This window comes from Malaya genurostris, chromosome 3, assembly GCF_030247185.1.
Source record: "Malaya genurostris strain Urasoe2022 chromosome 3, Malgen_1.1, whole genome shotgun sequence".
NCBI lineage: Eukaryota > Metazoa > Arthropoda > Insecta > Diptera > Culicidae > Malaya > Malaya genurostris.
This window is the reverse complement of record NC_080572.1, coordinates 99,524,043-99,548,626: the sequence shown is the minus strand read 5'-3', so window position 1 is coordinate 99,548,626 and position 24,584 is coordinate 99,524,043. Positions and strand designations below refer to the sequence as shown.

General features: G+C 37.2%; 1 protein-coding gene across 3 annotated transcripts in view; it reads right to left on the bottom strand.

Annotated features, from left to right (window-relative positions):
- Positions 1–24,584, bottom strand: part of LOC131436643 (uncharacterized) — a 272,026-nt gene that overhangs the window by 154,689 nt on the left and 92,753 nt on the right. For 2 of the 3 annotated variants that reach the window (XM_058605485.1, XM_058605483.1), the window contains exon 2: positions 13,060–13,871. The exons of the other annotated variant lie outside the window; for it this stretch is intronic. In XM_058605485.1, coding sequence (XP_058461468.1) covers positions 13,060–13,133 — 74 coding nt within the window. In that variant the 5' untranslated portion in view covers positions 13,134–13,871. The remainder of the gene's footprint in view (positions 1–13,059; positions 13,872–24,584) is intronic. 3 annotated transcript variants of the gene reach the window in all.

The following is a 24,584-nucleotide window of genomic DNA, read 5'->3' as shown; positions in this document are numbered from 1 at the left end:
TAACTAAGTCCTCACAAGTCCCTATCTCATGCCTCCCCGAGCGTCTATGATGACATTTGGTCAATAGAACGGAGTCGACTGGGTGCTATCGCCTTCTGCGTTAGTAGCAGAATGAGAGGGTGCGAAATGGCTTGTAGGTTGAAGCCCATCATAAAGTGTTTGTCATAGTATATTACAACATATAATTCTGTTGTTTATTACATCATGTATTATTATTATTATTATTATTATTATTATTATTATTATTATTATTATTATTATTATTATTATTATTATTATTATTATTATTATTAGAAGAGCGTAACTTACACTGCGACATTAACTGTTATATTGTATCATAGCATATTGTTTCATATATTATCGTCTTACACTATTTTATGTTATGATATACTATGTTGTATGGTATTATACTGCATTGCATTATATCATATTATATTGTATTATATTATATTATATTATATTTTATTATATTATATTGTATTGTATTCTATTTTATTATGTTATATTGTATTGCATTATGTTGTATTATATTATATTATATTATATTATAGGGTTTATTATGAGTAGTACTACGTACCTCAGCGCAAAATATAAATTTGTTTTCCTTATAAGTTATCATTTTTAAAGTAATCTTTTAACTAACTATCAAGGTCATCACAAGGTGAGCTTGGTCCTCACTGGTTTCTGTTTTATGCCTACACGTGTGTCTGTGTGACAATTGGTCGAGGGAATGCGTTGATGGCAGAATGAGAGGATGAGAAATGACATATAAATTCAAGTAATACAATATCATAGCATATCACAACATATCATTTTATTCATTCTATTATTTATTATATATTTCATTGTACTATATTATATTGTTTTTTATTATTATTTTCATTATTATATTTATTGTTATTATTATTAATTTGTCATCAATAATAATAACATATATCATCTTTATAGATGTGGATAGTATTGTTATTAGAACAGAAATATTTTACTTCCTGCAGTATTGCGAAGATAGAAGAGCATAGCTGACACTCTACATTAACTGTTATTTTATATATTGTTATATAATATATTATATTATATTGTATAACATTGAATTATATTATATTAAATTAAAATATATTATATTATATTATGTTATATTATATTATTTTGTAATTTATTATATCATTTTATGTTATATTAATTTCATCACACTATGTTTCATTGTATTTATCAATATAAAACATTTTGCACGGGGCGTAAAGGGGAGGGAGCATCAGGGCATCGGACGAATTGATGACTGGACAAGGGATTGTGGATAGCCAACCCAAGTCACTTGAAGGAAACTTGTTTCCTTCTGAAGGTTTGAAATGAGTCTTACGCGCCCTTCTCAAATAAACCATCAGGCGGGTTCAAGCATGTATAGCGATATGCTTCATCCATGCACTGGATATTATGGTTGGAAGAGCATCTTTTATTCCCGCGGAATACGAGTAAGTGACTCTACTTACATATCCGCCCAACCCTTTTTGTTCGCTTTTCGGTAACAGCTATAGTAAGAAGGTGAATTGATGAGTCATATCGGGGCGACTGTAAGTCTACCCGCAACCACTGGCAAGTCCTTGAACTGCTGGTGGCTTCACTTCACATCACATCACATCACATCACATATAAACTTGATTCGACACTAATAGTTTCACATTTCCTGTTCCGGGAGTACCGTAGGTAGTGACTCAAAATGTAGAACTCCCCTCGATTGCTCAGCGATGCTTGAATCGATTTTCACAAATCTTGATTTAAATCAAAGTTCATATTGTCTCAAAAGCTACTGTGAAATTTCATCCGAATCTGGCTACCGGTTTCGCAATTACAGAGCGATGCTTTCAAACCGCCATATACAAATACGATACGAAACCAGAATTCACCGGTTCGAGCTGGTACGGAAGAAGAAAACACAATTCGCCATTACAAACAACGCACACAGCGGACTTTGTTTCAATTTCGTACATAACGAAAATTTAATTTCGTACATAAAAAACGAAAATCAACACCAAAGCTAATTACACACTTTCTTCAGATAGAGCATGACCAATTTGCACAAACTTAGGTTAAAATTAAAAGTCTCATGATCCCAAAAAAAGAATTTCATCCGAATACAAGTGGGTAAAGTGTGTTAAACATTGTACACCGTTACTTACCGGCGAAATTAAACACGCAAAAATTTGTCCAAACTGGTCTCAAAACTACACAAATCGATAGCCATTATCAGTAGGCAACTAAACAAACCGATTCCGGCTATCCTGGTTCTCGTTCCGGAAGCACCGGAAATAGTGGTCATATATTCTAAAATGGATCTAGCTCACTTTTCTCAGTGATGGGTTGACCGATTTTAACCAGCTTAGATCCAAATGAAAGGTCTCACGATCCCATACGGAATTCCTGAATTTCATCCGGATCCGACTTCCGGTTCCGGAATCATAGGGTAAAGTGTGTTAAATATTGTACACCGTTACTTACAAAACACAGTAGTTTTGAGACCAGATTGGACAATACAAAACACGCCAAAATTTGTCCAAACTGATCTCAAAACTTCACAAATCGATAGCCATTATTAGTAAACAACTAAACAAACCGATTCCGGCTATCCTGGTTCAAGGTATACGGTTCCGAAAGCACCGGAAATAGTGGTCATATATTCCAAAATGGATCTAACTCACTTTTCTCAGTGATGGATTGACCGATTTCCACAAACGTAGATTCAAATGAAAGGTCTCACAGTCCCATACGGAATTCCCAAATGTCATCCGGATCCGACTTCCGGTTCCGGAGTTATAGGGTAAAATGTGTTAAATATTGTACATCATAATTTAAACCGGCGAAACAAAAACCGTAAACAAACTGGACTTAAAACCGATATTCCCAATCTTAGGGTTAAATGAACGGTCTTATGATCCTACCAAATTTAAACCGTCGTTTAGAGTACGATGGCAAAATCGTACAAAATCTTCAAAATTTGAATAAAAGCTAATAGAGTTTGTACGTCATGTTAGTCGATGGCCGTACGAACCGACTTCGATAATACCGGCTCCCGTGTTCCGGTGCTGTTGTGAACCCACTTCGTTTTCTTAAGGATGACCTCCGCGAGCAAAGCACTGTTTTATTCTGTAACAATGCACAAAGTTATTATATATGAGAAAGGCATCATTACACCACTAGGTGGACCAAAACAGCTTTCCTATTGTTCATCTCGTAAAGACGTTTGAGAATCATTGCATCTCATTGCCGCTTATTTATCTGTAATCTGTAAGAGTTGATGACACCACACAGTTAACGACTTTTAAAGTTAAAAGCGATATAACCAAACTAACGTTCAACACAATTAGTACATTGTTCTGCTCGCTGTGGGGTTTGTAGTATCATCCTGTTGAAAAAAAATATATCTAGACCACTGATTAAGTATTTCTAGTAACACCAAGACTGTGGACCATCTCACGAATTATTTTAACTTTTATTTAAAATTTGACAATCGAGTAGTTAGCAGTTCGTCGTTAACAAAAATAACCCTTCTCGAGAGTATGGTTATTTTTGGTAGTTCTATAGTTATTTTCAAATATTAAAAAAAATCCTGCAAAACATATATTTTGAATCTTGAGTAAAAATACACATAAGTAAGTGTATTAACTTCTTTTATACTTGCAGTAAAAGGAAATACTCCAATAAGAAGTTTCAACAAATTGTCAAACTCTAAGTTATTACGTTCTCTGTATTAAAATCAATATACCACTTGTTATCATTTCATTTTCTGTGCAAAAAAAATTCAAATAACTTTCCATCCGTCAAACTTTGAATTGGGCCGTAGTTTTAGTTAAATTTGACTATTCGATACTTTGTTATGTCAACTTTTAACCAAAAGTTGAAATCAATCTGATCATTCGCGAAATGGTTCATAGCCCAAGTGCACAAACATGAAATTTTATCGATCATTTTTTATTGTCTCGCCAGGCATGAAGATGAACACAGCAACTGAAACATTTCATTTAAACAACGTGGACAGGATACTAGCTATTGTTTTCGATCTGCTACAAGACCAAAAAGAGCTAAAAAAAAGGCTAAACAACATATTGTCTTGTTGTTGGGCTCAGTACTGTTACGATATTCACTAAAGGTAAACACAACTGACCAATTATGTTTTTAGTAACACAAATTCGAAGCGTTCTCGTTCTTGGTAAAAACTTTACTGGATTTTTTTTTATCAATCCTGTTCATGAATTTTCCCAGGGAAACTATAAAACTCAATATTAGCTATCAGTGAGTGAAATCATGATGACACTATTTGGCAATGAATATGGATTTAACAAAATTTCCACCATGTTTTGTGAAAACGAAAAGTCCACGTAGACTTTCCAGAGAAAGAGGGGGGGTATTGAAAAAGTCTACGAAAGTCTACGAGGAGGATGGGGGTAAAAAAGTTTCCAATTTTGGTTTACGTGGTTCATGAACAGTCCCTATGGACTTTTCATCGTAGAAACATTTACTGGCAGATAATCTAACGAAGAGCACAAACTCTACTGCATAGTCTATTTACACTAATTTCAAACGAAGTTTAAGTTTGCTATGAACTTCTAATGACTTTCCAGGAGCCAACATCATATACTGGAGTTATGTCGCTCCTTCTCCTATTCCAAACACCAACTAGAAAAACTGTATGTTCCTATTTCATCTAGTTAGAGCTAACATTTTCAGAAAAAAATCCTCGCCGAAACACTCACAGCAGGAAGTCTTGAGGGAGCGTCGTTTGCTGTGTAATACACAAACGAACCGACACACCGAAAAAAGGTTGTGAAAGAATTTACGATAGTCACCCAGTTAGTGTTACATCATACCACCGGCAGTGTTTCGGAAACAGTTTATTCCACCAAGAGCAATAGCACAGTAAGCGTGCCTAACTGTGAAGGAAAACGATGGGGGCGCGAAAGGTTAAGAGCATAATCGACCTCTTCTTCCCAAAGTATGGAGAAAGAATACTCCAGCTCGTTGACTTCGGAACTGAAAAACGTCCAATGCTACACCAAACGATGATCGCGATCGTTGCCGCTGGGAGTACAGCGTTTGTCTACGGAAAATACAATCAATGGAAAAAATAGTCCACAGCCACCCAATATGGAATCGATTCATTGGTCTTAGTATTAACATAAAACAGCTGTTCGAGCTCGCAACGCGTTAAGCTGATATGAGTTTGTTATTATTTTGTTTTTATACTTCCTCGAGATTAAACGAGTCCATTTTGGTTATGTATTTTTCAAACCAAATCAGTTTAGAATCTCGAAGGTTGGTGTTTACATGATATTTAATTGCAGCTTGATCGATTGTTGCTCGAAGCTGGATTCATTTTACTGTCTTACACCAGCAGTACTACGAAGCGTACTTATACTCACGGATTCTATTTTCATTCCTTAGAACAACGTTACACATGCTAGCATTTTCAACCTAATGACCCGCTTTACGACTCGGATCGCGTAAATATTTTATGAAATACCAGCTGCTGCGGCTCCGAAAACGAAATATTCGGACAGATAGTTGCTCAAAGTTTATTGCACCTTAACTACAGCTATGCTCATGCTGCCTGGTTTCGGGAAATGCATTCGAGAAAAGCGCTCTATCGAGGAAACCGAGTCAAACGGCCAGATTCTATTTCGTACACAAACAACACGTAAATATATTAGCATTTGCAGCATTTAAAGCAGCCGTTTAGTAGAACGTATTTATTTGTTATATTACAATCTAGTTTGGTTCGGTGGTGAAGGGATCTTGAATGAACTCGGTGGTGGTGGTGCCGTTGTACAACGATAGCGGTAATTGGACAATTCTATGGTTTGCCTCTATCGCCAGTAGCATACTGTCAGAACGTTATCTGCAATGCAACGAGTACCAGCAGCGAATGGGTCATTGCGTTTGAGTTTTGCAATTTTATGATTTTACTAATATGGGTCGGGAAACAATTTTGAATTGTTTTCCTGGAGCGATTGCAGTTAGCGAATTTTAATTGCATTTTTGAATATGACTATATTGCTTCCCATTGGTTTATATCTGTTTTTTTTTAATTGTGACATCGTAATGAACGTAGTTGACCTTTTTTTAAGTACCCAAAGACAAACAGATTGAAAACAACAGATGAATGAAATAGCGAAAATGGATTTTGCCAAAAAGTGTTCTTCGGACTGTATTTGTGGTCATCAGTTTTTCTACTTCAGTCATTCATTTTTTCAATCTTTTTCTTGTTGTGTATTGAGATAGGAAGAATGGCAAAAAGATATAAAAATTGAATAAATTTCCGATTGAAAAATTTGAGGTAGGTGTAGTTTTGTAACAACTGAATTGTACTAGCGCTGTGTTGAGAAGCTCTAATTGTGAAGAAGAATGTCCCGTAGACGAGAAGATTCCGAGTTTACATCTTCTTTTTAAATAGAATGCACTATTATGACGCTATAGTTGAAAACATGGCCCTTATTCTTTAGCACTCAAACATGTTTCCATCAGTTATTAGAATGATCTCGATCGATTGAGTTTTGGTTATTAAGAGAACATGTGTTATTGTTTCATGCTTTCGAGGATGAAACAAACAAAATACAAAAAAAAAACATGGGTTGCCATAGAGATATGACCAAAATTGAACGGTGTGGCGCCCGAGCACAGCTGAATATGCTCGATTCTTCTGTTCAATTAGGCTGTTTCTTCGTGTGTTTAATTGAAAAAACGACAGGTAATTTAATTGGCAAACCGATTTCCTCGAATAGAAGCTAGCTTCGTGTTCGAGTCCCATCTCTGCGGTATCTTTTTCGCGGTTTTTAATTCGTACTTGTATTCGCGTGTAATTCTTCAATCAGTTTTCTTCGTTAGATACTGATCAAATTCAAAACTAGAGCGCGGATCTACGTTGTAACAAGACTAATACAAATCGTTAAAGAAAACCATCCACCTGTTTATTAAATAATTTCTGACACTAATTTGGGCTCATTTTTGACACCAATTAATTCAGATTGATTCGAGTAGTTCACAAAAGCATGCTTCAGTGGAAAACATGAAATTTCCGAAAATTTTTTTGCCGAAAATCTTAGAATTGCATGAAACATCGAAATTTAGTGTCATCTCGAAAAAAAATCAACTTTCTGTGACTTAGAAAAAATCCCAGAAAGTCGATTTAAAAAAAACCTTTTTTGAGATGACACTAAATCTCGACGTTTCGTGCAATTTTAAGACTTTTAGCATCAAAAGAAATTTTTCGATTTTGGAAATATTATGTACTCCTCCCTATGATGATTTTTCATAACCGAAAATTTTCAAACCTTAACCACCGGGCAGCACCGCTTAGCCATATCCCATTTAGCTCAAATTTCACATGGGGACTTTTTCCGAAGTGCTTAAACTTTTGAGCTCTATCGGTTTACGAAATTGGCATTGGCACCCTTATATATATTTGAGCGGTAAAAACAACGAGTTTTGTCTATTACGCCATTTATACTATCATATCTCCGGAATCAGAAGTCACAGTCATTTGATTTTCGAACTTGATCAATGGCCCAATAATAGCTTTCAGATGAGCCTAAGCTTGTTAAAATCGGTTCAGCCGTCTCCGAGAAACTTGCGTGGCAAGGAATCAACGTGTTTTGTCGGTTACGGTCACTTATACCATCATATCTCCGGAACCAGAAGTCGCAGTCATTTGATCTTTGAACTTGATCAATGGCCCGACAGTAGCTTTGAAACGAGCCTAAGTTTGTTTGTTGTCGGTTCAGTCCTCTCTGAGAAAATTGAACGGTAAAAATATCTTCGAAAAGTGCACACACACATACATTTTCCAATTGCGTCGAACTGAGTTGAAATGTATATAACACTATGGGTCTCCGAGGCTCCGTTCGAAAGTTGGATTTTCCAACAATTCAAATACCTTTCTATAGAGAAAGAAAAAACCGTTTGGATACACCTAATTATACCATTCTCTTTATAGTTTCTATGAAATATCGAAGTAAAGCTTGCTTTATTTAGAATTGGAACAAACTTTTGCTCATATTGTGGCGCTCCTGGTGGACGGATTTGGAAGTTCTAGGCGCCCACGTGTCGGGAATTTTGTCAGCCTTACGTATGATTTTTGACATTCCGCAAATCGACTGTACTTTGTAAACAATCAACATGGAAGCCGAAAGAAGGGAGAAAATTGTGCACAGCTATTTGGAAAATCCATTGTGGTCTGCATCTAGGCTAGCTAAACGGCTGAAACTGCCCAGCAAAACCGTATGGCGCGTTATCAAACGGTATAAGGAAACATTGACGACGATTCGGAAGCCTCAAGCCAATCGTCGGAGTGGAACTGTCGACCGGAAACTGCGTGGTAAGATTTTGAAGACGATTAAGAGGAATCCTAATCTGTCGGACCATGATTTGGCCAGAAAATTCGGTGCTGCTCATAGTACCGTGAGTTGAACTCGACTCCGGGAAGGAATCAAGTCGTATCGAGCTAGCAAACAGCCAAATCGTACCATAAAACAGAATAGTGTGGTCAAAATTCATGCTCGGAAACTATATGACCAGGTGCTGACCAAGTTCGAAGGGTGTCTTCTGAGTGGACGATGAAACCTATGTCAAGGCTCACTTCGGGCAAATCCCAGGTCAAAAATTTTACTTGGCAACGGCTCGGGAATGTTCCAGCCAAATTTAAATTTGTTTTTGCCGACAAATTTGCAAGAAAATTTATGATTTGGTAGGGCATTTGCAGCTGTGGCAAAAAAAAACGAAACTTCGCTACAAATAAGACAATGACATCGGAACTATACCAAAAAGAGTGTCTCCAAAAACGAATTTTGCCGTTCATTCGATCCCACGACCATTCCATAATGTTTTGGCCAGATTTGACAAGCTGTCATTACAGCAAAGTCGTTCAAGAATGGTATGCAAATAAAGGGGTCCAGTTCGTTCCGAAAAACCTTAAGGGCTGAGGACAGTACCGTAAAGTGGTAGGTTTTTTGCTATTTTCCCGTTTAAAATTAAATTTTCTTGGAAACGGTGCAGAATATATAAAAACCCACCTGACAATGTCTTCGAAATTTAGTTGAGAATATTCTGTGAAATTTTCAGAAAGATTCATTTAGTTCAGCGGTCGTGTTGTATTTTTTTCTGACTGAAGAACTGCTGAAAATTGGAACGCTCGGAAATGCATACCTCTACTTGTTCATCAAATATCTCGGCTTTGAAGGCTTGTATCATGAATCTATCGCGACAAAGTCTAGATAATTTAGTTTAGATGCGATTAGTACATAAAAACATATATGTTATCGCGATAAAAATAAAGTCTTGTATTTTTCTATGAAACAAAGTCAGTTTCAATGAATCCGCCATTTTTTTCGCTTTGGTTTCCTGATAGCATTCTGAAAAAGTAGAGAGAAATAAAATTGGCTCGACAAGGCTGCCAAACACACAGACGTTTCATTGTATATGAGCACATTTTTTGTTTCATTCAATCTTTGTGAAAGTTGTAGTATTTTTCTTCCATTTTTTTGGAATCCATGTAATGTCCAACCTATACGATAGACTTATGTGATACAACTTCTCATCAAAATAATAAAATGTATGCTGACAATCCGGTACAGTTTGCTCATATACGAGAGAGTACAAGAGAAATACGATGCGCAAAGGAATTTGAGCGAGCCACGTGGTCGCCTTAAAATTCAACAAACGACCCTCTGTCCTCAGACCTTAACCCACCCAACTGCCCCCAGTTTCACCCTATTGAGAAATACAAATCATGAAGAGGAGACTCAAGGCAAAGGGAAAGGTTGTCAAAGACATCAAGCAGATGACGACCTGGTGGAATAAGATAGCTAAAACGATGGATGAAGAAGGTTTGCGCTGCCTAATGAGCCGTGGTACAGGAAAAATTCGAGAATTCCTTCGAAACCATGACGAATAATTTTATCCGTATTTTTTCTTAAAAGTATGAAGAAAACGATACATTTGTATAAAAAAAGATCTTGAATTCAATAATAAATAACTGAAATACAGGCAATTGTCTTTGTTCCAATTCTATCTGAAAGCAAAGCAAAGTCTTGGCATTACATTCCATTCGTGGAATTTGGCCTTTCTGTTTCAACAGACTTCGCAGCCGATTCTTAGCGTACAGAATCATTGCATGGCTAGTACAATGGATTCTACTGACACTGAGAATCCTTCCAGGTCGGGGCTCGAACATACGACAGCTGGCTTGTAAGACCAGTGTCCTATGCATTGATGATTCAAATGAGAGGTCGCATGGTCTCATAGCTATTGTATTCAGTCCAGGTATGACTTCTAGTTCTAAAAATACAGGGTGATGAAAAATTCAATTTTACATCTTATAAGACGCACAATTTTTTGTATATGTAATTCCACTAGATTGATTAAAACAAACTTTTGCGTTATAATTTACACGACTGTTCGATATTTTTTGAAGGTCGGTTCTGGACACAATTCAATAGCAATCGATGGAATTATACGATCATTTAATCTAAGCTAGTGAAAATCGGTCGTGCCATTTCATAGAAATCGATTGGGTTTCATTCTGGGAGTATTTTTAATAATACTTCCGATGTTTCCGATACTGGGAATCGGGACCAGGCAAATACAAAATGTTTGGACTTTTCTTTAAAATTTTCTGCCAGATCCGACTTCCGGTACCTACGTTTTTAAGTGATGCAGATCATACCGATACTATTTTGATTGATGATGTTGATTGATGATCAATTAAGCCGATTTTGGCTACAGGGGTCACTAACGAACCGGTTTCCAAAAAAAGTTGTCTAATTTTCCCAAATGGAACTCACTCTAATTTTTAAAAGAAGGCAACGTTTTTTTACAAAATTAGCTCAAGATTTTTTGGGTGATAAGTGCTTAAATTTTTAAACCGTTGTTTCGAGCGACGATCTTCTAAATTCGGCTCAATACAATGTCAATTTATGTTAGTTACTGGCCATTAGAACTGACCTCAGCTATACCGGTCCTCGAATTCCGATTTCGGAAGAACCGAAAAAAGTGACCAAAATCATTTTAATGGAACTCTTTCCGATATACTGGACTCCGGTGTTTTGTTCGGATTCGACATCCAGTTACAAGGAATTACACGATGATGGTTGTTTAAAATTTCGAACCATCGCTTAGAGCACGATGTCAAAAACTTAAACACTCTTCAAAACTTAACTAAAAATTAATTCCAGCTCCGAAAGTATCTGAAATAGTGGAACTCACTTCGTTTCTTAAGAGATGGCTTAGCCGATTTGATAATTGATTCAATTTGTAGGTTTTACTAACTGATACCTAAACAAACTAAAACTTCATTACACCACTAGCTGGATATGAAATTTGTTTTAATTGGATTGTAAGGATTTTAACCTTAAGGTAATCTACCACTCGAATTAGAATTCCAGTTATATGTGCTGTGTTGGAAATCAATCACAGGTAAGTTGCATGAAAATCAATTTTTAAAGTAAGAATTTTGAAACTGAAAAAACATACAAGTACCATACAAAATACGAGCCTGTACAGAATACGAGGGAAAAAGCTACTGAGTTGCTCAACTGTAACAAACAAAAATTTTTTTATGATTCAGTTCCACAATATTATGGTTACTTTGTGACTGACTCGAGGTATGTTATCATCATTCATACTTTAACTAAGCAAGTAATGTTAAGTTATAAGAAAGAGAACACGCAGAGCGATATATTAACTAGGTTTAAGTCAAATTTCAGAATAATTTCTCTCCATATTTATGACCAACGCTCGTTTCATCAAATGTCTAATAAACTTAATGCGTTTATACAAAAATTTTGTTCTAACACGAAAAAACACACGGTTTATATGTGAACTTAAAATTGGTTCGCTATGAAACCCTTTCGGATATGTCAATTAGAATGCTATCGTTTAGATATTTAAACTACTGATGAGTCTAATAATGTTAAAACAATTGCAAACATGATGTCTGATTGGGTAAAAAAATATGAATTTTTAACTGGAGCGGCACGCCCACAAGATTTTCGGTCACTCGTCTGTCGTAACAAGCATCCGGACATCTGACTAAACCACTCTATTAGTCGTTTCGAAACGAACTGATTGATAAATTGTTTGCCATCAACCACTCTCCGTTACTGAGAGTATGAAACTGATACGAGCTAAAGAGTCAATGTAAATAATGAGAGAGACAGAGAGAAAGAGATTGTGTGGGATAGCCCAAGAGTCAACCGGTTAACTCTCAGAGCATGGAAACGATATAAACGATAAGTCGGTGCAGGGCCGCGTTTCGTCACCATACCACCATGCCATATGTTTGGCCCACTGCGCGATTATGTTGTACCTCGGTGAGGCATCCTCAAAAATCCATAAACATAAATAATACCCTGTCTGTCGTCTGTCTCAATTTTCGGTTCGCCAACTGATTTATTGATCTTTTGCTTGTGGCATTAACTCCTTTCAGTGTATCGTGAAGGAACTTTCTGATCCGGAATCACCTCCGTTCGACCAGTTGCGAGTTCTTCGGATGAAAATGAAATTCCGATACGGCTAATAAAAATTAAAAATAGACATTCAGTCAAGCTTCCAACATTGTTTCGACGTTGAATGAAAATGCTGCTCCACCACGTAATTCTGGGATCAATGTTGGCAGGCACGACTCGATAATAGGTTCGAGCGGAAGAAAAATTCCAGATCTATGCACCAACGAACTCCAACGACAGCTGAGTCTTCCTAGGGAATCACATTTGATAATGTTAATATTAGCGCATGTCAAACTAATCAAATATTGAACCGCGTTCTGTTTGTACTTCTACGGACAGCTTTGTTTAATTCGTCTTCGACTAACCCACATCCACAACAGGGAAAGACGTAATTGGATTCCAAACCAAACCCCCTTCGTTCCGGAAGATTAGTGACACGTGGCGGGACGATTAAGAATTTATTGACTATTTTACAGTACGAGGGAGTGATTAAAACCATTGGGAAGGGAAATGCATACTCCGCAAGCATACATGCTCCGACTGCAGTTGCATTTGATGAAAGATTTCTTACCTTGTTTCTAGATACTGGAAGTACTGGTATACCGGTTTCCGGAACAAAAATCCCTCCGCTTTTTCCACCATCATAATAGTTTTCTATTACAATTGGTCAGCGGCGTTTTGCATTCGTTTGCTTTCTTCACTTGGACAGATTTTAATTATTTTTCTTTCAAAACAGCATCAAAAAACTTGAAAACTCATCCAAGAATAAATACACTTGAACCTTTTTCCGCAGATTCAGATCACTACACGCGTACATCTGCATTCTACGAAGTCGTTGGTGCAATTTTACGCTCGGCTCAGCCCACTCATTTTACAACTTTGTAAGTCAGGAAAACTTTTTCAGCAGCGAGCGCGTAGCTGACACAACTTAGTTCTTGGAAGGTTAATTAAAAACACTTTTTTTCTCTTTTGACACTTGGTTCTACCCTTCTGATAAACTAGTTTCGTAACCAGCTCCTTCACAGGCTAGTATTGTTCGATTATATCGTGCGGCTGGCGGTAAGTGTGAACTCCCACCCCTTCGCAAGGATGCCGGGCGCGTTGCGTAACAAACTTTCACGTGGGTAAATGAACGTGACTAGCTAGGTGAATCCTGTCGGATTAAATCACAGCTTTTGTCTACCTACAAGGTACTTTCAGCAATCGCGTGTTGATTTTCCCTAGTTGTTTCGTTTGCACTACGATTGGTCGATGAAACTTTATGTGATGCGTTGTGTTTATCGTATTCAGAATGATGATGTTGATGGGAAGGCACCTCTGTTGTATGACTGGATCGAGCTACGTACGAATCAAGTCAGGCTTCTGCTGCAGTGGATAATCGATCTGAAAAGTGAATGGGGTCATTTTGGATAAGCGTTCATCGAGTCGCTGAACTCTCGCTGACGTTGCATCGTTGTTGTTTGGAATAGCGGAGAAGTGAGGTGTGTCACGCTAAACATTCAAAACGCTAAATTGAAACTGACGTAAAGGTTTGAAATGTTCTCAAATGATAAATCAAGTTTCTTATTCGTTATATAAGCATGGAGTTTTTTTCAATATGGTAGAATCGGGATACAGAATACGTACGAAAGTATTGTTTTTTTAGTTGCTATGAACGGATCTCGGGTTAGAATCGGATCGGAATTCAATCGTATATTTTAAAAATTTCAGTGGTCTCAACGTCGTAACTAAATTATTGTACATACCGCCCCTGGTTTCTACTCCGATACTGATCGGTATTAGCAAATAATTGTACAGAGAATTACTAGATGATCAGACCTGGGACTGGCAAGTCATCCTTCAATGTACATCTTCTGGTAACCCCAGAGTTCTTTGATCAGTACCGGTACCGGCCAGGCCCGAACGTAGTTCGACTAAGGAATGGGAAGGGATGTTAGCCCAGCACTTGTTGTTACTAGAGGTTGCATATACTACTGCACACTCCACATGTGTCACGGGGGACGGATATTTGTTATTATACATATCAGTAATGGTAGTATTGGCGCGCGATTTAGCATCACAAAACTTACAGACTACCCGAGTGAACGTTTCAACAACATCCGATACCCAGTCCCACGAAGTCTTGATTCACATTTCTTATTCTTGGAAACTGGAAGAATATTTTAAATATTATCGCGTAATAAATAAAAATATCCCTATTTTTTTATGAAATTGCTCGCTACAAACTAAACGAGTGAGTAGAGTATAGACACAATAGTATAGACAAAATTCATTGTAGTGACATGTTCTATAAAATATATCAAATCACAAATTTCACGAGGATTTTGATTGTCTATTATTTCCACATAATTATTTACAGCGAAAAATTATTAATTGGTTATATTGGTTGATCTAAGCAGCCGGCTACCGAGAAAAAACGAATATTAAAACCTGTTTTAATTCACCTAGTGGTGTAATGATGCCTTTCTCATATTACTCATAACATAAAAAATATTACTGTGGAATTCGCTAAAACAACTGTTCATTGAATAGAAATAGGAAAGTTTGTTTGGACCTAATCTAACAACCTCTACAAATCCTGTTTACCCTGTAGTTCCGGAACCGGAAGTAGTATCTACAACAAATTTAGGAATACCGTATGAAACTGTAAGACTTTTCCTTTGAACCTATAAGTTTGTGAAAATCTATGTGGCCATCTTGAAGGAAAGCGAGTGAGACCCTTTTGCAGTTTTTAATCACCATTTCCAATTCTTCCGAAACCGGATTCAGATGACCGGAATAGCCAAAGTTGGTTTGATTGCCAGCAACAAATATGACCTACAAATTGGAACAGTTTTGAACCTAGTTAAACCCAGTTACTATCTCATGCTCTATTTCGATTAAAAGAATTAGACGAAATCTAACAAACGAAGCGAACCTGCGTTTATATTACTTACGCATATGTAAGTCATGCTAAACAGCATGAATCAGCAGCAAAAACATGTAGGTTGGATTATTACTTTTTATTATTATTATTATTGACATCATTACACCACCGGCACGGTATCAATGCACTATTGGCTGTGCAAATTGCATATTTTTTCAAATAAATTTGAATTCAAACAAACATTCGTTTATTTTTCAATCGCACTTATCATAGAATAGCTAACATTTTTATCAACCGCGGCACCGTTTTCTCCAATATCCCACACCATTAGCAGACATCCGTAACCGTTTCGATTCCTTCATAGCGTGTACGAAATAGAACAAAGCACGCATCGTTTGTTTTGTGTTTTCTTCTTCTTTCGGTGTTGTACATATTGTCACTCTATATGGCGATTTGAAAATTTTGACACTCATCGCCATGTAACTGCGGAACCGGAAGTCGGATCCGGATGAAATTTCACAGTATTTTTAAAGATAATATGAGCTTCAATTCAAATTATGATTTGTGAAAATCTGTTCAAGCATCGCAGAGAAATCGAAGTGAGTTCTATTTTTAGAGTTTTCCATCACCACTTTCGGTGCTTCCGGAACTGGAAAAGGGGGAACCAGTAGTGCCGATTAAGTTTTTATGCCCATAAACTAACAAGCTCTGCAAACTAGAATAATTTATCAGACAGTTTTATGGGATTTGTACCTGTTTTTGACCATCGTTTGTGAAAAACTACTAATCAGATTGGTAATTTTCCACTTATCACGCTTTAGTTCCGGAACACCGGATCCGGATGAAATGTTCTAGAAATTTTCAGGAAACTTTTCATGCTGTTGAGCCGTATCAGAGAAAAATTAGTGCACACTTTTTCTCTAACTCGTAACTCCGGAACCGGAAATCGGATCCAAATAAAATTCAATAGCAGGCTATGAGACTGTTAGTCCTTTCATTTGAATCTAAGTTTGTAAAAATCGGTTCAGCTATCTCTGAAAAACGTGAGTGCATATTTTTTCCATTTATTTTTGTGCATATCATCCTGTATCTCCGGAACCGGAAGTCGGATCGGGATGAAATTCAATAGTAGGTAGTGGGACCATGAGACCTTCCATTTGGATCTTAGTTTGTGAAAATCGATTCAGCCGTCTCCGAGAAAAGTTAGTGCATATTTTTGTTACATACACACATACACACACACACACACAGACATTTGCTCAGTTCGTCGAGCTGAGACGAATGGTATATGACATTCGGCCCTCCGGGCCTCGGTTAAAAAGTCGGTTTTCACAGTGATTGCATAGCCTTTCTATATGAGAAAGACAAAAACACTACAAATTTTGACATAAAAGTTTTTATAACTCGGAAAGTAATTATCAGATCCAGAACAAAAACAATAGCGTTCATTTGCAACTAGTTCGGTCAAAATCGGACCATCCATCTATGAGATCAGCTTTTTTTTATTCTACAAATACAGACGTACAGACATTCGGACAATTTTTCCAAAGTTTGAGCGAATTATATACCTGTTTACAATAAAACTAATAAAAACTTGTTTCACCGTAGAATCGAAAGCGTAAAAGTTTTTCTTAAATGTGCAATCGACTAGTTTGGTTTGTAGATATAGGACACTGAAAGTAATAAATGCGTTTTTCTTATTATAGAACATAACTCTGAAGGCCAAATACCACAAAAGGAATGTAATGCCAAGACTTGACAATGTTGTACAAAAAAGAGTTCAAGTTTCTTTTGAAACACGTTATGTGTTGTTTATCGATCGGTTTTACACTACAGTATACACTAGAGCTGGAAACATTAGCCAGTCAGATTTGTCGTCACAATGCGGACAATAACATTAAGCTATTTGAGATTTTGCAGAACATATCCACCCACCTACCGCAAAATCAAATTTGGTAAGCAATCACTCGGTACTCCCTTGTGCAGCAGCAATTGTTGTTGACAAAGGACAATTCCGTAATATTTCATCCACTTCAACGTTTCACATGCTATGGCATGCTGGTAATGCAGTGAACCACTAACCACAAACCTGACCGGGAGATGCCGGTGACTCACTCGAAGATATTTATGGCCGTAAACAAAAGCGTTAGACCGGAGCATGCTAAATTGTACTACTTCGGTGCCCAACCGAACGAGGACGAATTGCTAGACTGGGGCTGCTCTGCAGTGGAAGCGACAGCAGCAGTTAAAACATCTGAACGATGCCGGTGATGTCGATGATGAAGACGACGACGACGAGGACGACAGCGACAACAAGCACGTTGTGACTGCATATGACACATGTTGATAAACGAAAATAAACTTGTTCGAATATTTAGCATCATAATGCATGTAACCCGCCTTGCTGCATAGTTTGTTTGTGCATTCTTCTAACCTTTGACAGCAGGACTCGGTAGGCAAAATACTTCAAGCTGCGTCAAATGATATGCGCCATCCCGTTTTACGCTCTGGAAAATCGTCTGCTGGGACCTCTCACTGTCGTTCCTTTTCCACGTGGTCGGGTGTAAACAAACTAATTGGATCGTTCGCGGGTTGTAAACTGATTTTCGGTTTGCTAAGAATGGATCAAATTTCAAGATGTTTTCGGTAGTCGAAACAGTGAACAATACAACAAGCAGTAGATTACAATTTTCCAAATGATCAGTCGATGTCAACCGATCCATAATTCATAACGGGAATATCGAAAAAAACAGTTACACCAGGTAATTGTCCTACTTTGCTTTGCGCTAGAAGGAAATTCCTCCAAAATAGAATAGTAATTCTAATTAACCTGAATTCTAATTCGGTATCTGCAGTGCCAACCAGACAATGTTTATTTGATGATGTAAATTTTGTTTCACTCTTCCCCATACACCCTCCCAGACTGGCCAACACACAACATTGGAAGACGGTAGAAAGGAACGGTGTACTCCTACATTCGAGCTAATATGTGAGATCCATTTGCTAAATTTGTGCTATCGACGCTTCTTTGTAGTGAATTTATAGTAGACGTAGCTTTGATGAATGTGTTTATAACACGAATTTGAGTTATGGCAGTGTTCCAAGAAAAAGAGATGCCAAGAAAGTTTGATAGCAAACACCTGCCACGAAACGGTCGAATTCATCGAAACTATTATCGTACGACAAACATCCATCTGGAATGTGTGTACCTGGGAACCGAAACGAACAGAAATGCCAAGCTCCTCACAATGATGCCGGTATTCATTACCCTTTCTCTGGCAAAGACTGGACAATTCATTAAAACGTGAATGGGTTTGATGCGCGCGAGCTAGGCTATCTACAATGGGACACTCGCGCAATGGTTGACCATAAACAGCCGGTAAACAATGGTTGTTAATGAATGGTAATTGACCCCTCATTAGGGTACTGAGAGCTATGCTGTGAAAAACAACGCGGATCGCTGCACCGGATGTGGATCGGAACGACAATGTCGCCTATACCGGGACTTGTAGTGGTTGCTTTGCACAAAAGGCACCATTTAATCAATGAAGGGTTTATTGACCGGCAGAAAACCCGTAAAACTTTTTTTAATAACTGTAATCAGTATGCTTTGCCGTGTTGTTACAAGCTTCGGTCACTAATTGAAACATGAAGAGGCAATCGTAAAGTTTTTAGTCTTCTATGTTTTGTGGAACGGTTATCGAACCAGTTCGACCACTCTTGTACGAACTTGAGATTACAAGTTTGATCGATGACTGCAGTAATAAATTTATATTCGAACAGAAACAACATCACAAATTGTCTTTTCGTATCTGGGAAGAGGAAATCAATCAATGATAGTCATTTGGAAAACGACAAAGCTTAAGAAAAAGTGAACACAAACCTACGTTGGATATTACAGCATACACAAGAAGAAGAGAGACAGCTGAGTAGCATAATTTATCGTTTTCTGTTAAAATCAGACGAAAAGAAAAATGATCATGCGAAGTGAAAAGTGCTGAGAGTGCTCTGGTCGAAAGAAATAATTTGCTGACAAACGATTGCTCATTTTTCAAGGATTTTTTTAAAATTCAGAGTTTAGTCGTTATAGATCATATTTTGCTGTATAAGCATCGGTTATGATTCTTGTTTAAATCACTTCGTTGCATAATAAAAATAAATATTCTCTCGACAATATTAATGAAAAAGAAACAAATTTTTGTAAAGTAAAATACATTTTCAATCACAGAAATTCGAAGAGCTTCTGCTGTAATCACTAACTAACTGAGATTGTGAGGGGTTTCAACACATTGCATTAATGGTCAGGCGTTTGTTTTTAGTAATTCGTGACCGAACCTGAGCGTTCTGCTCAAATGGCAATTCAACAGTTGTTATTTCTAGATTTCTAGATATTCGGGTTGGCGGATTAATGGAAAGGGTACTGGTCCCGCAAACCTGTTGTCGTATGTACAAGCCTCGACCTGGAATGATTCGTAGTATCAATAGAATCGTAGCACGACCTGTACACTGTACTGATTCTGTACACTAAGAACTGTTGAAACAAAATGGTCAAATTACAGGGTCAGAAGTCATTTATTTATAAAATACGTTTTACCTATTTCTATAGAAAGGTAAAAGACTGAGCAAATTTTTATAAGCTTAGGCTCGTTTGAAAGCTGGAAAAGTTGTGAAACATGTTCGAAAATCCAATGACTGTAGCTCTGGTCCCGGAGACATAATGGTATAAGTGACGTAACCAACAAATCGCCTGTTTTTGTATCCGTACATTCATCAGAAAGTGTTCAAATGTATAATTGCAGATACTATTAGTTTAGAGAATATTGTCGGATATACGACGTAAGCGCTGAAGCTCGCATTTGTGAACCAACCGAATCATTTGTGTTAAAAATCGGCCAACATTCGTGACAGAAATTATAAATGTTTACCAATAGGAAAGTATTTTTACACCACTTGGCGACTAATTCTATATCATTTCTAAGAGTATTTTCTAGAATCGCACGGATATTTTTTGCTGGTTTGTCAGCTTTTTTTAGAAGAATTTCATTATAATAATGTTTTAACATCATTTAATTCTACTGTATTCACGTTACTATATACAACAACACTTTGAAAATATATAACAAACGTTTTATCACAGATACGTATTTCGAATACATTTTGTATTCATCATCAGGTTTTAAGAATTTTTTGTTTTTTTTTGAAAATTGTATGGCACCTGGCTTAAAAGATACATGAGGAGGCACTTTTTATCGAATCAATTGTCAATTCCAAGCAAGATTTGATAATCTCAAATGAAAAAAAGTCCGCTTAAAGGCGGATCTTCCTGCAAATTCTATTACCTTCCAATAGAGAAAGGCAAAACTGTTCGAATCCATCAGGTGGTGTAATGATACCCATCTCATTATCGTGAATAAGTGAAATAAAGGCAAGGAAACAAGGAAATGGAAACTTGGGATCGATATAACCAAAATCAATTTGTTCAATCGTGATCTAGTTACTTCCTACTTATTGGAACCGTTTTAGAATAGTTTCGCTGAGTTTTAACTTTTAGTTAGTAGAATTATTTAAACACATTTACTTTTCTATACTATCGGATTCGACTACATTAATTGAATTTAACGTCACTACATTTTCACAAAAGTCTCATTCATTCACATTCACAGAAGTATAGCTAAAGTTATAATACAGATACGCGTATTTCGGAATGTTATTTACATCCTTCTTCATTATATCGGTTTTATAAGTTGATTCGAATAGTTTGTAAAAGTATAAACGTTAAATAAATTTAATAAATTTAATATGATAGAATTTAATGGTACAAAAAAGAAATAGTGTCTAAATGATAGTTTGAAAAATTCAATACCTTGTTATTCCGAAACCGAAACTCGGATCCTACTAAAATTTCATAGCAACCTATGAGACCATATTAGCTATCGAAATTTCTTGAAATCGACCCAACTATATTCGAGAAAAATGAGTGCACAAAAACTGATTCGAATGGTATAGGACACAGGGAAAAAGACTGAAGAGTATAACTATGAAATGAAAACCGTCAATACCGAAAAGACGGGACACGAATCCGTAGCTTTTTCCTATCCCCGATAATCGATTTGCCAATTCAATTAACTGGTATGTAAAACGAACCAGTGTTGCTAAGCTCGCTCATATTGTGCAGATAATTCTCACTTGTGTGTCAACAATACATCTAAAACTCCCGTGCAAGTGTGCTCCCCATGGTTATTTCCATGCTTTATTTTTTTAGCGCAGTGCTCTTCTGTGAGTGACGATGAAACACCGAGCACACCTATCATGTATATTCCACCGCTCATTCTTTCATTGACCAACTCGTCGGCGTGCACACTTTTACTGACGCTGTTCCTCATAAATACTCGTACTCTTACTTCCACTCACAATTTTGCTCCCACTCGTACTCCTATACCTTTTTTTCTATGCGCGGAGGATTAATATGCAATCTGATCAATCAATCAGAATCAGAACTAATTAGCTCAAGTGGCACGTTACCCTAGTTAGTTAGAGATGTGTGCCTTGCCTTAGCTTCTTATCAATTTCCTGATGGAAAGGGAAAGATAAAAGGAACATGGAAAGGGAATTGTGCAGAGGGTGAGGTGAGAAAACAGCACAACACATAAAGAAACAAATCTTTCTGCATCCCCGAAAGGATGCTGAACGATATGCAGGTGCCAAAATGCACAGTTAACAAAACCTCCAACCCCCGAGAGGATTTAGATATGTTACAAAAGCGACACCATTCTGCATTCCCGGAAGAATGCAGAACGATTCGCAGTATGTATGAGCAGAAGTAAATTCGGCACCTTATAAAGGATGCCAAACAATTTTCTAAAACCTTTTTAAGGTCAATACTGAAAGGATTCATTCACCCCAGGAAGAACGATGAACCCTTTTGACTATAGCTCCTTACCACATTGGGTGAGAAACGATAGAATATGCTTAAATTTTAGCTCCGCATACACAGACTCAACCATGTATGGAGAACCAAAAACCCGGATACGTAGTTGCGTCAATGCGGGGCAGTTACATATCAATACCGTAATCGCATTCACACAAATCACACGAGTAATACTCAGCACGTTGAATAGTAGCCATGTGATAATTGAGTTTGCAATATCCAGTCAGAGCTCTGACCAGAATACTGCAATGATGCTTGGAAAAATGCAGTAGACACTTTGACATTTTCAGATTTAAATCTGGTAAAAATGCCATTGTCGGAGACTCAAAAAATACCGCAAAAAAATCTGGCGTAACCTCAGAAATACACCTTACTTCGAAAATCCGCTTTAAAAGCCCGTGTTTCTTCGAAAATCCGCGTAAAAATTTAATATCATAGAAAAATTTGTTATTGCCAGATGGCTACAAAAATTTTATTTCAAACTTGAATAAAATCAAAATCTTTCTTTGACTATATACAAACTACCAAACTGTTTAAACAAACTAAGCGGTGGCGTTTTCTTCTTTCTTACCAGTACGTACCGATAGGTATCGATTTTGCATCATTTTGTATGACAGTTGGAAAGTTTTGATACTTATTGCCTTATAATTTCGGATCTGGATGAAATTGTACAGTATCTTTTAAAGACTGTCCCAGAAAGTATGGACGCAACTAAAAACCGCTACCATTTCTCAATGGCTCAGAATCTGTCAATTTTTATGGCTGCGTCCTGTTGTTTACACTCTTCTCTAACCACTTGTGCAGTTGTTTATTCGTTTTCATTAGTTTGTTCCGAAATGCGTGGACTTTCAGTAGAACAACGTCGAAAAATTGTGTACAAATGGTGCACAGAACGCGGACTGTCACTGAGAAAGATAGCAAAAATGGAAGGAGTAAGTGAAAAAGCCGTGCGAAATGCAATCAGGAAATTCGGTGAGGATAACACTTTTGAGGATAAACCGAAAACGGGTCGAAAAAAAGGTCCTGCTAACCCTCAGTTGGATGAACGTATACTGAAGGCGTTCGAGCAAAAAAGGAGGTTTCAGTTCGGGATGTGGCCAAAAAATTGTGCACTTCGAAGTCAAATGTTCTTCGTGCTAAAGAACGTTTGAATCTTCGAACCTATAAGAAGCAGAAACAACCAAAATGTAGTCAGAAACAAGAAGGGTTCGAAAGCTGTACAATACGATTCTTGCTGGAAATTTGAACTGCATAATCATGGACGACGAAATCTACGTAAAACACGATTACAAATCCTTGCCGGGACCACAATGTTATACGGTGCGAGAAGGGCCAGTGTTAAACCAGTCCGAGACATCGATTGAAGTCGAAAAATTTGGTAAGAAAGCTATGGTCTGGCAAGCAATTTGTAGCTGCGGTAAGATATCGAAACCATTCATCACCACTGCTTCAATGAATAGCGAAATATACATCAAGGAATGTTTACAAAAACGACTTCTACCCATGATTCGAAGCCACAAGGATCCTGTTGTCTTCCGGCCAGATCTTGCTTCTTGCCACTATTCGAGATCAACGGTAGAATGGTATACTACCAAAAATATCACTTTCGTTCCAAAAGACATGAACCCACCAAAGTGCCCATAACTTCGACCAATTGATGAATTTTGGGCATTAAAGGAGGCACATTTTAGGAAACATATCTTGGCAGCCGAAACCATTCAACAGTTCGAAAAAGATTGGAAAAAAGTGTCAAAACTTGCGGCCAAGAAGTCTGTACGAAATTTAATGAGGAATGTTCGAAAGAAGGTGCGCCAACTAGTCTACAATGGCTAAGTAGCAAATGTTGAGAATAATATTCGGTTGTTGTAGTCTAATATTATCAGTATATCGAATAAAATTTGAATATCTAACACTTGCGAATTATTTACTGCGAAATCCAAGTGCGTCCATACTTTCTGGGACAGTCTTCAAGACAATAAGTGCTTTAATTTGATTCATGTTTTGCGAAAATCGGTTTAACCGTTGCTGAGAAATCGAAGTGAGTTCCGTTTTTGGAGCTTTTATTCACTATTACCGGTGCGTTCAGAAGCGGAAACCGAGGACTAGTAGTCCCAAAGTAAATTTGAACATTCACTAACAAGGTCTGCCAAATAGATGAATTTACCAGTAAATTTTATGGAAATTTGCACTTCGTTTCGCCATCACTCCGTGCCTCGGTTCAAAAGTTGTTTTTCACAGTGATTGCATAGCCTTTCTATATTCGGATTTTTTTCTTTATAAAGTATTATACTAAGGTACGCAA